This window comes from Crocuta crocuta, unplaced genomic scaffold (assembly GCF_008692635.1).
Source record: "Crocuta crocuta isolate KB4526 unplaced genomic scaffold, BGI_CrCroc_1.0 scaffold413, whole genome shotgun sequence".
NCBI classification, from domain to species: domain Eukaryota; kingdom Metazoa; phylum Chordata; class Mammalia; order Carnivora; family Hyaenidae; genus Crocuta; species Crocuta crocuta.
Window position 1 is genome coordinate 81,491 of NW_027530361.1, and position 17,206 is coordinate 98,696.

Consider the following 17,206-nt stretch of genomic DNA (forward strand, 5'->3'; position numbering starts at 1 on the left):
ATGGGTGGATAATTCAAGCCCTTGTTTTAACAAAGAGAATTCCTCGTTCTATCAAAGGAACTGAAACAAGATGATTATCAAAGACAGAGGAAAAAAGGTATTTTTTTTAGATGAAAAAGTACTTTTAATATTGCTCTTTAAAATTCAATCACTTGTACTCATTTGAACCCAGTTCTCCTACTATTTATAAAGTGACTGATTTAGGTCAATATTGACAAGCTGGTAAATGTGAATTAGAGTAAGTTGTGATTTCTTTGTTTCCATACAAAATCTCTCATGAAATCGTTGAGTTGAATTTATATACTCTTGAAATTAGAAGCTAATGAGGCTATTTGTGTATTAGGAAGATACATATCCTTGAGTTATGAGAACTAAAATCAATAAATGAAATACCTTAAATTATCTAGGAAATCGTTATGAAGTAAAAATCTCATTTTTATAAAACAGCCAAGCTGTTTTAAAAAACAAAACCCTATAGAAATGAAAACTGCTGATATTAAAACAACACCTGAACATTTCTCATTGTAAATACAGACATCATAAAGAAAATTCTGAACACCCTCCTTCAACCTCCTTTCAATTCAGGAACCTTTTACTGTCCCCTTTTCCATGCAGATGTTTATATACTGAACAATTCTGGTGATGGTAACATTTTACCTTGTTAGTATCTTTAAAAGGATACCAACTTCATAAAATGAGCTGGGAAGCTTCCATTTTTTCTGTATTCTGAAATATTTTCACAGTTAAGATTTATTTGTTTAAAAAATTTTTTAAGTTTATTTACTTTGAGGTGGGGGAGGATCAGAGAGGGTGGGAAAGAGAATGGGAAGCAGGCTCCACACTGCAGCATGACCCAGATGAGAGACTTGATCTCACAAATCATGAGATCACCACCTGAGTCAAAATCAAGCCTCGGACCCTTGGGGCACTGGGTGGCTCAGTCTGTTAAGCCTCCGACTTTGGCTCAGGTCTTTTCAAATCCAGAATGGAGAAGGAGTACACGAGAGTGGGGAAGAATTTGAGATGGAGGAGGAAATCAGTAAATGCAAGTGGAAGGGCCTTAATTTGCTCATCAGAGTCCTGCTTTCAGATCTCAGGTGCCAGGATGACTTCTCAGCCTCAAGAAAACAAAAGTTTTCTAACAGTTAATGCATATCTTGCCCTTTCACCCTCTATTAAGCCAAATTTAACAGCTTTCATATATAAAGTCTTTCCTTTGGTAAAGAATGGCTTATTCTACATCTTCAAAAACAATTTGAGGAGTGCCTGGATGGCTGTCGGTTAAGCATCTGACTTCAGCTCAGGTCATGATCTTGCAGTTCATGGATTTGAGACCTGCATCAGGCTCTGTGCTGACAGCTCAGAGTCTGGAGCCTGCTTCAGATTCTGTGTCTCCCTCTCTCTATGCCCCTCCCCTGCTTGCTCTGTCTCTCAAAAATGAATAAACATTAACAACAACAACAAAAAAAGACTTGGTCCTTTAACCAACTGAGCCAACCACCTAGGAGCCTCTCTGTTTCTTAAAAATTTTAATGAAATTCATCCATTAAAATCCTCTGGGGCTAGTGCCTCTCTAGATACATGTTGAGAGTCCGTATTTCATGGTTATAATTAGTTTGGCCAGGTTAATAAACTACTCTGAATCATTTCAGAAATTTAAAATTTTATACAAAGACATCTTTTTTCCTAATTTAAAAAATTTAATAGAATATTTGCATATGATATTCATTTCATGTTTTAACATTTTCTCTGTCACTGAATTTATGCCCCCTTTCTCTAGTCAATCTAGCTTATTTGTATCTTCTCTACATTTTGTGTTGATCTGGCTGCCAAAAATTTTTTGTTTCATAATCCAGATAATTTTCAAATGAGTAAGAGTTATATGTACAAGTGGAATACATGAAAAAATCCAAATGGGTGTCTGGATGGCTCGGACAGTTAAGCGTCCGACTCTTGGTTTCAGCTCAGGTCATGATCGCACAGTTTGTGAGATCGAACCCCACAGTGAACTCTGTGCTGACAGCGCAGAGCCTGCTTCAGATTCTCTCTTCCCCTCTCTCTCTGTCCCTCCCCTGCTCTAATGCTCTCTCTCAAAAATAAATTACAAAAAAAGAAAATACTTATAATAGTATTGTAGTTATTACCATAAAGAATAGAGATCTGTTCACGAAAATAAGTATATAATTAGAATTAACATACATAGACAAAAATCTTAAAATGCTGCAAAACTAAACATTAGAAATAAATAATAACTTTCTATGGCTCACCAAGGCATTATAGCTTACAAACCAGTATCATCCTACTTACACTAATCTTCATACCCATACTGCCTTTCATCTTTCTTACATCATTCTTACATCTGGCAAATTTACACCCACCTTTCAAAGACGACCTCTCATACCACATTTAAAAATTCTCCAATATCACATTCTCTAGAGCTTCTATGAACACTTATGGCAGAGAATTACTCCCTTCTCTGAACTTTAAAAATACATTGTATTTATCATCAAATCATAATAGCCACTTAAAACTGTGAGTTCCTTAACATTTTGTCAAAGTATCCCTACCAACTAGAAGATATCATGCAGTCAATAAATGTTTCCCAAATCATAAAATATAGGCAAATATTACTGACATCACGGGACTGTAATTCCAACTTTTCTGGAGACCAATTTAGTAATAAATAAGACTTACAACATTATTCTTACTCTTTGACCCAGTAATTTCATTGAGGGCAAGAGCTACACAAAAAGGAAATAACTTTTAAAAGTGAACAAAAGTATTAATAGAACTGATAGTTTACCCAATTACCAGTAAAAATAAGACCCTGATAAACGAGGTTCAGAAAAGTCTTCTCTAATACCCCAGGCTCCTCAGGGTTTCAGGGCTCATGGCTGAAATGTGCCTTGGTTGAACTGGACTTAGGAAATGGCAATCCTGCTATTCTGGCCACGGCCTTTGCATGACAACCCTTTCCCCTCAAGTAAAAGGTGGCAACTCCCTAAAATTATTACTATTTATAATAAAATATTTAAAATATTAAATGCTCAACAAAGAAAATGCTTAAGCAACTATGGTAAAGATATATAATGGAACATTATATGAATATTTTAAAGGACTAACATGTAGACACAATTAAATGTAAATATTTATATGGAATAAAGTTCTATAAATCAAATACACAAAATATTTTGAATATAGACTGCAACCATACTAAAATGCATATGTACATATTAGATACCATTAGAAAATCTGGAATTCTGGAAACATTTCTCATGTTCTTACCTTTTTTTTGGGGGGGTAAAACTGCTTAAGTTCATAAAGAGCAATACTCAAAACTTTAGCACCTACCAATCAGGGCCTTTGACAGGAATATATTATAGATATTCCATAACAGAGTTCAGAAACTCAATCCTTGTTCTCTAAATCATGGCAATGAATATCCTGTTTGTTTTCTATTACCTAAATGCTACTGTACCCACTACAGGAGCCAGAAAAATGAGTTATTTGTGTGTTGCAATAGGCTGAATTCTAATATGACCCCTCACTGCCCCTCACTTTCCCTAGTATCTAGGCATATAATGGGATATTGCTTCCATAACTGCATTATGTTATTTAGCAAATGGGATCTTGTAGATGTAATTAAGATCCTTAACTGTAGTTGACTTTAAGCTTATCCAAAAAGACTACTCTAGGTGGGTCTGACATAATCGGTGAGCCCTTAGGAGAAACCAGAGAAACTCAAAGCCACAGAGGTTTTCTTGATAGCCTTGAACAAGTAAAGTGCTATGTTATGAGAGGAGGCAGCCATGCAGCAAGGGCTTAAGGGGCTTTTAGAAGTAGAGAGCAATTTCCAGCTAACAGCTAGCAAGAAAACATGGACCTCACTTATATAGCCACAAAGTAATGAATTCAGACAACAATCAGTAAGCTTAAAAAAGTATCCTGTGCCTCACATGGGACTGAAGTATGGCTATCACCTTGATTTCAGCCATCTGAGATCCTGAACCATACATGGACTCCTGACCCACAACACCATGAGGTAATAAACGTGTGCTGTGTGTGAAGCCACTAAGATTTTAATAATCTGTTACACAGCAATAGAAAACTAATATTCTTATTTATTTTTATTAAACTAAGTTGACTTAGTTTTCAATGATGAGTTTTATTCATTCAACAAATATTTCATTTACAAATACTGATTCCTATGTGTCAGGCAGTATATCAACTGTGCTACAACATTTTATAATAAATAAATCCCAATGTTTTTTATTTTAACAAAACACTGAACTATATATATGCTTAAAAGCATATACAGAAGAAGAAATCTACAACTTACATCAGAACATTTAAAAAGTCTGTAACAGATTTTAGTGACCAGTCTCGTATTTTGTCTTCAAAGGTGATCCCAAATAACATTTGATAGGATAACAGGATTATCCTCCACCTGAGATTTTAGACTCACTAGCGTCCCTTAATATCTTAATAACAATTTTGGCATTCATGAATTTATCACTGAAATCCATAGTTGACCTACTTATGTTTTACGGTTTTATTAATTCTAAGAGTATAAAGATCTATCTTATGAAGATAATACATTATTTTTTTCTAAAACAATCACACTGTCTTTTTAAAAAAATTTTTTTTATGTTTTTATTTACTTCTAGGAGAGAGAGAGAGAGACCGAGAGCGAGCAGGGGCGGGTCAGACAGAGAGGGAGTCACAGACTGAAACAGGCTCCAGGCTCCGAGCTGGACGTCAGCACAGAGCCTGACGCGGGGATCGAACCCACGAACCGCGAGATCATGACCTAAGCGAAAGTCGGACGCTTAACCGACTAAGCCACCCAGGCGCCCCTCTCAGTCTTTATTAAGTACCCCCTAGTTCTTTCCCCCATATTTCCATAGATACATCTACTTTCCAGCAAATAAATGTAAATGGAATAAACTCTCTATTTATTTATTTATTTTTTAAATGTTTTATTTATTTCTAGGAGAGAGAGAGACAGCGTGAGCAGGGGAGGGTCAGAGAGAGAGGGAGTCACAGACTGAAACAGGCTCCAGGCTCTGAGCTGGCAGTCAGCACAGAGCCCGACGCGGGGCTCGAACCCACGAACCGCGAGATCATGACCTAAGCGAAAGTCGGACGCTTAACCGACTAAGCCACCCAGGTGCCCCTAAACTCTCTATTTAAAAGGTACAAACTTTAGGTGTGCCTAAGTGGCTCAGTCAGTTAGGCATCTGACTCTTGATCCAGGCTCAGTTCATGATCTTGCTGTTGTGGGATCAATCCTTATGTTGGGCTCTGTGCTGAGCAGGGCCGGAATGGAAATTTCTATCTCCCTCTTTCTTTTGCTCTCCTATGTGCACTCTCTCTGACTCAAAATAAATAAATAAACTTTAAAATAAAGTAAAATAATAAAATAAAATAAAATGAACTTCAGACTAGATAAAATGCAACTATATGTGGTTGGCAAGAGGCACATGTAACCATGAGGATGCAGAAAAACAAAGACAGTAGATGGAAAAAGATACATCAATCATATCAAACCAAAATAAAGCTGGTTATACAATATCAAATAACACAGACTAAACCAAAAATTATGATTCATTAAGTAGCTAAAACAATTTTATATTTGTATGCACTTAACAAAACTTCTAAATATTTAAAGCAAAACTTAACAGAGTATAAGAAGTAAACAAATCCACCATCAAAGTATCAGTTTTTAGTAAATGATAGATAAAAAAAAAATAAAAGTCAAAAAGAACACAGAATATTTGGAACACAGAATATATGAAGAAAATAACTTAAAATCTTGCTTAGTGAACTGGCATACAAGACTACGTTGAAAAATTGGACACATCCAGAATATTACATTTCTTTCATGTATAACAGTACACTTAACAAGTTTCAAAAAATGCTTTCATACAATTTTTAACTATGATGCAGTTAAAGTTACAAAAGCATGTCAACCTCACACAAATCTCCCAGAGAACAGAAAAGGAAATAAGTCTTTCATTTTATGATGCTAAGAGGACCTTGATTTCAAAACTAGGTTACTAGTTTTCAAAAAATTGAAAAGCCCTCAAATACATTAAGGTTAAAGAACATCCTACTAAAGAATGGATGGGTTAACTAGGGAGTTAAAGAAGAATTTTTTTTAAAAAAATGCATGGAAGCAAATGAAAATGAACACACAGCAGTCCAAAATGTGTGGCATGCAGCAAAGGCAGTCCTAAGAGGTAAGTATATTCATGTCCTTTGCCCATTTCTTCACTGGATTATTTATTTTTTGGTGTTTAGTTTGATAAGTTTTCATAGATTTTGGATGCTCACCCTTTATTTGATATGTCATTACGTTGGTTGCCTTTTAGTTTTGCTTGTTGTTTCCTTCACTGTGCAGAAGCTTTTTATCTCAATGAGATCCCTACTGTTTTGTTTCCCTTGCCTCCAGAGACATGTTGGGTAAAAAGTTGCTGGTAGAATTCTCCTGGAAAGCCATCTGGCCCTGGACTCTTGCTGTTGGGAGACTTTTGAGTACTGACTCAATTTCTTTACTGGTTATGGATCTGTTCAAGTTTTCTATTTCTTCTTGTTTCAGGGCTTTTTTTTTTTTAATACTTTATTGTCAAGTTGGTTTCCATATAACACCCAGTGCTCATCCCCACAAGTGGGGATGCCCATCACCCCCCTTCCCCTCTTCCCTACCCCCATCAGCCCTCAATTTGTTCTCAGAATTCAAGAGTCTCTCATAATTTGCCTCCCTCCCTCTCCCCAACTATTTTCCCCTTCTTCTCCCACATGGTCCTCTGTTAAATTCCTCCTAATCCACCTATACGTGCAAACATATGTATCTGTCCTTCTCTGTTCTTGTTTCAGTTTGGTAGTTTATATGTTTCCAGGAAATTGTGCATTTCTCCCAGATTGCCCAGTTTGTTGGCATATGATTGCTCATAAGATTCTCTTATTATTGTTTGTATTTCTGCAGTGTTGTTTCTGATCTCTCCTCTTTCATTTGTGATTTTATTTATTTGGGTACTTTCCTTTTCCTTTTTGATCAGTCTGGCTAGGGGTTTATCAATTTTGTTAATTCTTTCAAAGAATTAGCTCCTGGTTTCATTGATCTCTTCTACTGTTTTCTTGATTTCGATATCATTGATTTCTGCTCTAATCTTATTTCCCTTTTGCTAATGTTTTTGGGCTTTATTTGCTATTCTTTTTCTAGCTCTTTTAGGTAAATGTTTAGGTTGTGTATTTGACAACTTTCTTCCTTCTTAAGGAAGGCCTGGATTGCTATATACTTCCCTCTTATGACTGCCTTTGCTGCCTCCCAGAGGTTTGGGGCTGGCGTGTTGTCATTTTCACTGGCTTCCCTGTACTTTTTGATTTCCTCTTTAACTTCTTAGTTAAGCCATTTATTCTTTGGTAGGATGTTCTTTAATCTCCAAGTATTCATGGCCTTTCCAAATTTTTCCTTGTCATTGATTTCAAGTTTCATAGTGTTTTTGAGGCCCGATTTGTGTCCCTGTATGTGATCTATTCTGGAGAATGTTCCATGTGCACTAGAAAAGAATGTATATTCTGCTGCTTTAGGATGAAATATTCTGAATATATCTGTTAAGTCCATCTGGTCCAGTGTGTCATTCAAAGCTATTGTCTTCCTGTTCATTTTCTGCTTAGGTAATCTGTCCATTGCTGTAAGTGGGGTGTTAAGGTCCCCTATGGTTACTGTATTACTATCAATGAGTTTCTTTATGTTTGTGATTAACTTATTTATATATATGGGTTCTGCCACATTGGGGTCATAAATATTTATAATTATTAGATCTTTTTGGTGGATATACCCCTAAATTATAATATAATGCCCTTCTTCATCTCTTGTTACAGTCTTTATTTTAAAATCTAGTTTGTCTGACATAAGTATAGCTACTCCAATTTTCTTTTGATGATCATTGGCATGATAGATGGTTCTCCATCCCTTTACTTTCAATCTGCAGGTGTTTTAGCTCTAAAATGAGTCTCTTATAAGCAGATATAGATGGGTTTTGTTTTCTTATCCATCCTGATACCCTATGTCTTTTGATTGGAGCATTTAGTCCATTGACATTTAGAGTAAGTACTGAAAGATATGAATTTAAAAGTGCCACTGTGGTGCCTGTAGATTTGGTGTTTCTGGCGATGTTCTTTGGGCCTTTCTAGTCTTTGTTGCTTTTGGTCTTTTTGGTTTTGTTTCATCTTTTCTCCACGCATAGATTCCCTCTTAAAATTTCTTGCAGGGCTGGTTTAGTGGTTGTGAACTCCTTTTTGTTTGTCTGGGAAACTCTTTATTTCTCCTTCTGTTTCAAATGACAGTCTTGCTGGATAAAGAATTTTTAGTTGCATATTTTTCCAATTCAGCATGTGAATTTAGCCTGCCACTCCTTTCTGGCCTGCCAAGATTCTGTGGATAGGTCTGATGCAAACCTGATCTGTTTTCCCTTAAAGGTTAAAGACTTTTTTGCCCTTGCTGCTTTCAGAATTCTTTCCTTGTCTGTATATTTTGTGAATTTGACTATGATATGCCTTGGTGATGGTCGGGTGTTCTTGAATCTAATGGGAGTTCTCTGTTCTTCTTGGATTTTGATGTCTGTGTCCTTCCCCAGAGTAGGAAAGTTTTCTTTTATAATTTGCTCACATAAACCTTCTGCCCCCTTTTCTGTCTCTTCATCTTCTGGGGCTCCTATGATTCAGATGTTATTCCTTTTAATAAGACCTTGAGTTCTCTAAGTCTTGTATCATTCTCTTTTGCCTTTGTTTTCCTCTTTTTTTTTCGCTTCATTATTCTCCTTAATTGTGTCTTCTATATCGCTGATTTGCTGCTCTGTTTCATCCATCCTTGTCACGGCATCCATTTGAGATTGCATCTCAGTTATGGCACTTTTTAATTTCGTACTGACTAGATTTTACTTTTTTTATTTCCACAGAAGGGGATTATATGCTTTTTCCAACCCCAGATAAGTATTTTTACCATGGTGGTTCTAAATTCTAGTTCAGACATCTTGCTTAGATCCGTGTTGATTAAGCCCCTGGCTGTTATCTTCCTGGTTTTTCTTTTGGGGTGAACTCCTGCTGAGTTCTGTGGCTCAAGTTATGCAGATCATTGTGTTAATCCCCAGTTTCCTAGGTGTGCAACATGGTTTGGTGCTGATCTACCTGTGTTTCAGAGATGTGAGAAACCAAGGGTCTCCATGCTGCTCCACTATTTTCAATTCTTTCCTCTTGGGGCGTGATTCTAATATGGCAGCAAAACATTACCAGGGTACTAAAGCATAACTGAGAAAGTGTCTAAAAGAAAAATCAATTACATGTTTATTATAGCTCTTCTCAGTGAGATTACAGTGTGTAGATTGGACGAATGCTTAAACCATTTGCAATTGATAGTAGACCCTGGGGGAGCTTCATGAGAAACACAGATGGTCACAAAACTGCCTCCTAATGAGAGTGGGATACTATAACTACAAGGATCATATCCTGCCAAGAAAAGTATGCAAATAGGGAACAGCAGTAAATTATCTTCAACAAGAGAAGAAAGGCTGACCTAATACAAATTAGCGATCATATCCGCTTTTTAAAAGTTCATTTTATGCCACTTCACTTTCACAAAATACCTACAGTAGTACCTGTTTTTGCTAACAGAAATAATCTGGAGAGATTTCACTTTTACAAAAAAAAAAGGCAAAAAGTAAAATAGCATTCAGCATCTCTTTTGCAGTGAACCCTCATAGAGACAGCATGCACCCTAGGAAGTGAGAGGGCCCCACCTAGCTCCTTCCCTGGGAACCACACTCAGCATCCCAGTATCACACTATCACAGCTTTGAACTGTGTCTGTGAGCATCTGTGCAGTTTCTGGATATTTTTTGTGCATCTGTTAGCAAGATGCATCCTCAGGTATCAGAAAAGCATAAAAGAGGTTAGTTTTGGAGTCTTAAAATGCTTAAAATTTTTTCCATATAAATTAATCATAACTGCTTATTGGCTTTACACCATTTCAGCTTACAAAAGGTTTCCCAGGACACTCTACCTATAGATAAGCAGGGAAAACCTGCAACAATCTTAATTCTATCATTCCCAAACACAGTGATTGGTGCCTTCTCTGGATAAATATTTAAAGATAATTAAAGAAGACTGAGTACAAATGATTAGCATGCCCAGGGGCACACCTATTTTGGCGTGATTTCTGTGAACAGCAGCTGAGTGATGAGAAAGCAGGACTTAGAGACTCTTGGGAGAGATGACGCTAGTGAGGCAGGAACAGCTGACAAGAAGAGAAATGTCAAGACAAGAACTTGTCTTAGGAAAAACACTCTACAAGACAAGACTATCCACATGAAGGATGAACTGGAGTGAAAAGAAAAAAAGAACAGGGTGGATATTCTAGGGCATAGGTGAACCTGGGCTACAGAGAGAAAGGAAAAGAACAAACATTAGTAGAATTTTTAAATTGTCTTTACATTTATTTTATTCACAACAGAATTTGTGAATTCACAGAATTTATGACATTCATTTTATACTCTAGTCTTTTCTAAGCTAAACAATACTCTTCTTATAGCATTTAAAAATCACTCTCTAGATCCTATAAAATCTCTTTTTAAAATGGAGATACAGAGTAGAGAATACTAAATCAGTGTTTTACAAAAGGGTGGATACACGTCTTCAATTTTCTTTCTTATGGTGACGTTACCCTTTGTTTTCCTTTTCCCTACAAAAGCACCTTGGTCTGACTTTTTGGGTAGTACATTTTTACCTGGTAAGATATAACCAATATATTATGAAACATTCAGCATCAAGCAAAGTGATTATTTTTACTCTAGATATTTTACCATCTCTGGTACAATGTTACCAAATAAGGATGTTACAGATAAGACATAGCACAGGTGATAAGCCTAAAGAATTCTTGCCTCTTGATTGGCTGTATTCAGCTTGTCTTCCAGCTCCTCCTTCAGGTTTTCCAGCATTCGTTGAAGTTGATTTTTATCCTCTTCCAGGTTTAGTTTCTCCTTTTTATATTGTTCCTCCAATTCCTTAGGAAAATACATTGTTAACAATTAACAAAATTGCAAATATTGTATACTTCATAGGCTTCAAGAAAAAGACTACTATTCTGTTTTATATTTTGATACTTTGCTCTTCAAATTAGCCTTATTGTTAATTAATAATATTGGAGTTATTAGTCAACCTAATTAATTGTAAGGGCTTAGATTCTATCATTCTGAATCATTTATGATGTGGTTAAATAATTAGTTTTTAAAAATAACAAGAATATTTGACTGGTCTAGATTAAGCTGAGTCAATAACAGAAATGTGGAAACAAGTGATAATTTGGGGAGATAAAGAAAAATTCTCTTTCTTGAATACAGAATTCTTTTATATTTATATTAAAAAAAACAAAACCCAGTAATATTTCTGGAACATGGGAACATAATCAAGAATTACCAAGTACAAAATTAAGGCATCTAAAGAAACAATGCCAGTAAAACTGATACTTACTGAAGAACACTACTATCTGGCATACCACTTGGGATGTATACTTGGGAAACACAGTTATTAACACATGGAGGCCTGCCCTTAATAAGCTCAAGGTAACAAGCAATTAAAGAATATGTGATTAAAATTAAATATCCATAGGGACTACAGGGGTACATGGATGGAGAACTGGTAAGTTCTAGCTTAGGGAGGAAACCTTCGCAGAGAATGCAATTCCCAAGTAGAGTTTGAAGGAATACACCAGTAAGGAAAGGTGGTGAAGGAAGAGGAAATATGACATGTTGGGCAAAAGAAACCCATGCAAAAAACCATGAAGGTACAAAAAAGCCTGGTATGTTACAAGCAGTTCAATATTTCTATAGTGGAAGGTGGTAAGAGTAATAAATGGGGTTCTGTGGCACTCCCAAGATAAACTTCCAGTTTGCTGATTTGCTGGGATGACCCACAGGACTCAGAATATTGTTGTCCTCACAGCTATAATTTATTATACAGCAAAAGGATACTAAGCACAATCAGCAAAGGAAAAAGGCATATAGGATGCAAAGTCTACAGGAAGCCAGGTACAAGCTTCCAAGAATCCTCTCACACAGGACTCTCCAGGAACTTGTCAATAATGTGAAATGCTGTCTTCTGGGAAAGTTCATGAGAGACTCAGTGCCCAGGATTTTCATTGCGGGCTAATCATGTAGGCACCCCTTGACTAGCATGTGCCAAACATCCAGACTTCATGAATGAAAGTAAATGTTCAGCATAAACCATATTGTTTACATAAACACCCTAAGCTCATGAGCTATTGTTATCAGGGAATGGTGGAAACCTTCCCAAAATTCAAATTCCCAGATACTAGCATGGGCCAACCTTGCACCATGCCTTTCTAAGGAAGCCAGCTTTAGGCCTGCAATGGTAACTCTTTTCTGCATGGATTCTCTACATATTCACTTTCAAATGGCGTGTGTAAACTCAAGTTATGAAAGAAAATATAATCCTTTTTGATAACTAAGTTATAAAGAATGGAGAGGTCACCTTTAGGTAAATGTTCTTTAAAAGATAATGTGACATGAGGCACCTAGGTGGCTAAGTCAAGTAAACAGCCGACTTCAGCTCAGGTCATGACCTCACAGCTCATGAGTTCAAGCCCTGATCAGACTCTGTGCTGACAGCTCACAGCCTGGAGCCTGCTTCAGATTCTGTGTCTCCGTCTCTATCTTCCCTCCCCTGCTCACACTCTGTCTCTGTTTCTCAAAAATAAACATTTAAAAAATAATAGTAAAAAATAATGTGACACTGGAGAAGGACTATTCTAAAAGGAGGCTGGTTTGAGGTTAGGCTCAGACATAAGCTAGCAAGGCAAGAGAGGAATGAAACAGCAAGTGATAAGTTATTTTGAGAAAAGAGAAGGGTATAGATAAAGCTATCATGAGTTTTAACTACATTCACATAAGGAAATTCATGTCTTGTGTTTTATAGCAACCACATTTTAAAAAAAGACTGCAAGAAATGTAAGTAGCTTAAAGCAGATTTTTAGGTGGCTCAGAAATTGAAATTCAGTGGGCAAGGGTATAATTAGGAGAGAAAGTAATGAGGCAAAAATGATATTGATGAAAGATGCCTAGATTCTAGCACTTAGAAATATAGAGGAATAAAGAGAGGCAAAAAGCAGAACACCTGCAAGTTAAATATCACAATAAGAGAGGAGAAGGCTAAGGTGAACAAGGGATGTAGAAAGGAAAAAGCAGCAACAAAAAATAGCTATGGAAAAGCTTACAGAAGCAGCACTTACCACTGAATACTTCACTGTAAACCCCTGAACAACTGACACACACATATTGAGTCAGTAAGCAAGCACATGTACCACGTAATTAAAGCAGTACAAATTCCTTCTGGAATAGTGAGCTGGCACAGAGAAAATGACAACCACAATTTTGAGAAATAATGTGTCATTAAGTTGGTCTCCAGCTACAAAAACACATAGTAGTAAGTTTAGACAGAAATAACATTCTAACAGGAAGTTTTATTTGAATTTTTAATCAAGTTCAAGTATTGAATTTTTTTCCAACTAGTTGTGTCACAAAAGGAAGAGACATAGAGGCAAAGTCCTCAATTCATATCCCACTTCTTCTATATACTAGGTTGGTGGCACCAAATAAGTCATTTAGGTTTATTTAACCTATTTCACCATCTGTATAATAAAAATGACATTAGTCCAAGTCTTAAGTGATCAAGAATATACAAGAAAGCTCTTAGTAAACTGTAAAATGCTATTATGTAAAACATACAACAACCATCATTGATATATGCCTTTATGTGGTGGTTAAATGCCTTAGAGTTTGACATCTGAAACCTGAGTTCAGGATCTGACTGATTCTTACTAGCTGCATGTGTTTGAAGAAGTGTTTAACTTCTCTGTCCTCCATCTCCTCTTCTGTAAAGTGGGTGCAGAAATTAAACCTATGAGTGTGGCAGGGATTAAGTAAAAAAAGAGATGGAAAACACTACTGCAGCACCTGACACACTGCAAGAAATACTAAAAACTAACATTTTTTTTTATCACTGTATGCTGGGCCATGTCTGAATTCTTAACATTTTATCTCACTTAGCCCTCAAAGGAATATTACAAGATGGATCTTCTCTTCATCTGTCACATGAGGATAGGCATAGCTTTTGAGGCCCAAGATTAGGCAGATAGTAAGCAAGGAGCTCAGTGAAGGCCCAGGTCTGCCAGACACCTTGTTTTTTCTACTCTATCTCAAGAAGAGACAGTTCAAGATCAAGAGAGTCCTTCTACCGTGGCTCATACAAAGTAGGAATGCCTCCTATCAATTTATACACAGGAGATGTCAAGAATTTTTAAGTATATTACTCTCTGAATCATGATTTGCAGAGTAGATTATAAGACAGCAGCCATCAGAAGAAGCAACTCATTACTCTACAATATGGGTCATGCTGGATCATGACAGAAACCCCTCCAGTTCATGATGCAATGCTAGGTTGATTTTTTACTCACCACTTGAAGTTTTTTCTTATCTCTAATTGCATTACTGTGGACAGCCTCAATTGCCATGTGGTGCTTCCAAGCTAATTCTTCCAAAGTCTTAGAATGAGCTTCATTTAATTGGGCCACCTCCCCTTCCAATCTATTTTGCAGGTTTTTTAGCTCCATCTCATAATATTCTTGCTGAGTTTTCTTTGCTTCATTTACTTTCTAAAATTAAGGCAAATAAAGATCAATAATTACATCTGCTTTTTTCATTACTGCTATTAGTATTCTGAATACTCAATAAATACATAAATTTGAATGAACTGAGTACTATGGGATTTAGACTTTGGACATAAGATTACATCATTGGTGTTCTCAGAAAATGACAGGGTAGCACAGACAAAACAAATAACTTTAACATAAGTAATAAAACAGGCTATTATTAGGTTAGAACGAAGTATGAGTTAGCCCATCTGTGAGCTTAAGAGAGAAGGGCTTCTTGTATGTCAAAGCTATACACAAAATGGCTAACCAATTTACCCACTCAGATGATATTATTCATACAATTTCACTGAGTGACAATTACATGCTTTTTAAGCAATCACAGTCTGGAAAAAAGGCAAAAGACAATGGCGATATAATTCTATACATTCTGTGAAAGGAGTCTACATCACACATTGTAAGCGTATATAGGAAAGGAGCCTAACCTGGATGGGGTGAGAAAGGTGTGTGTGTGTGTGTGTGTGTGTGTGTGTGTGTGTGTGTGAAAGAGAGAGAGAGAGAGACATACATACATACATACATACATCAGGGAAGGCTTTCCAGAAGAGAAAACATCTGAGCTGCTGATGACACATTCTCTCATTTAATTTTCACAAGCCCATCAGGAAATGAAAGAGGAGAAAATTTCAAACCTAGATATGATGTCAAAAACTTGCATTCAAAACCATTTCCAGCATTTTGAAAATTGAGTGGTAGTCAGCCAGGTGATGAAGTTAGAGTAAGATAGGAAGACCATATAGCTGGGAGGTGTGGATGGAACAACAGATACGAGGCAGGCAGAGTGGTAAGGAATGAGGCTCAAAAGGGAGCATGAATCAAATGATGAAAAAGGGTCTTTTATGCTAAGGACTCAGTTTTATTCTGACAGGAATTCTGCAATTTATGTAACTGACATATTTTTAACAACAGTCATGTTAGCAGTAGGCTAGTGAGTTAACCGAGGTAGGGAGAGCACTTAGAAAGCTGTGAGTGAAATCCAGGCAACAATGATCTAAATCTAAACCTAGAATCCCTAAAAGGTATGAAGGGAGATGATGGAATAAAGATACATTAAGGGAGCAGAAAGCCAATAGCACTCAGGAACAAGTAAGCAGGTAATCAATAATGACTGATTTACCAAGCTAGACAGACAGCAGTGCTATTGGTTGAAAAAAGGAGTAAAAAAAAAAAAAAAAAAAAAAAAAAAAAATTTTGTATTTTGGAGGGGAGAAAGTTCTAGGCATACTGATTTGACATGTTTGTGAGAAACCAACATATCTTGTGGGAGTCAGACACACAGGACACAAGTTTAGGGAAAAGGTGGGGCCTAGACCAACAGATTTGGGAGGGATCACTTAACAAGTGACAGCTGATGTTACCAGAATGGATAAGTGTACAGAATGAGTTGAAAATGCTGGGGAACATCAATGGTAAGGGAACAGACAGGGAAGGAAAGCTCACAAACAAGACCACAAGGCCAAGGAGACAGGAGGAAAATGTGGGAGAACATGAAATACCAAAAGAAAAATGTAAATCAGAGAGAAATAAGTAGCACTGATAGATGAAATTCACCAAGTCCAGCAACCAGGATGTCACCAGAGGCTGGGGCAAACACTCATTCTGTGGAGTGGTGGTAAGAGAAACCACATGGCACTCAGGCAAGGAATGAATGGGAGGTGAGCAATGGGCAAGGAGAACAGAACTATTTTTAACATGGCTGGTTGCTGAGGGAAAGAAAGTGTCCAAAACTCCCACTTGATATTGTAAATATATGAAAAACTGCAATAAACATTCAGTAATTACTCTGCAAATGGTAGGTCTTATTTTTTTAATCTAGAAATTTAATATGTTGGTATATGAATTTTCAGAGCTCAATACTTGCCAAAAGAAATTTCCTACGTGTATATGCAATAATACAGTTCATCAGTACAAAGTCATATGATCAACCACAAATGTATATTCCGCTGAAATAAGAGTTTATTCAGATTCTGGTTGAAATACATTGAAATGTCTTAAGTTCTTACGTTATAAATTGTTAACAATATTTTGAATACATACACAGTAGAGGATAGTCCAGCTTAATACCTTTTTTCCTCAAAATAAAAACAAAAACTTACTAGAATTAAGAAAGGGACTATTATTGGAGTGCCTGGGTGGCTTAGTTGGTTAAGCATCTGACTCTTGATTTTAGCTCAGGTCATGATCGCAGTTTCGTGAGTTTCAGCCCCATGTCAGCTGCTTGGGATTCTCTCTCTTCCTCTCTCTACCCACCTCCCCCACTCTGTCTCTCTCAAAATAAATAAACATTAAAAAAAAAAAAAAAAGAAATGGACTTACTGTGAAGCAGAAGTAAACACTTTAAATCAAATCTGAAAAAGAGGAAAACTGAACTTTTTTTCTTTTCCTTTCTTTGGCTGTGTGTGTGTGTGTGTGTGTGTGTGTG

General features: G+C 36.6%; 1 protein-coding gene across 1 annotated transcript in view; it reads right to left on the minus strand.

The window, feature by feature from the left end:
- The window catches only part of FAM184A (family with sequence similarity 184 member A), a 120,268-nt gene that overhangs the window by 51,398 nt on the left and 51,664 nt on the right, over positions 1-17,206 (minus strand). Inside the window, 2 exon segments of the mRNA XM_077766080.1 lie at positions 10,940-11,062; positions 14,530-14,727. Of these exon segments, the coding sequence (XP_077622206.1) occupies positions 10,940-11,062; positions 14,530-14,727 (321 nt within the window).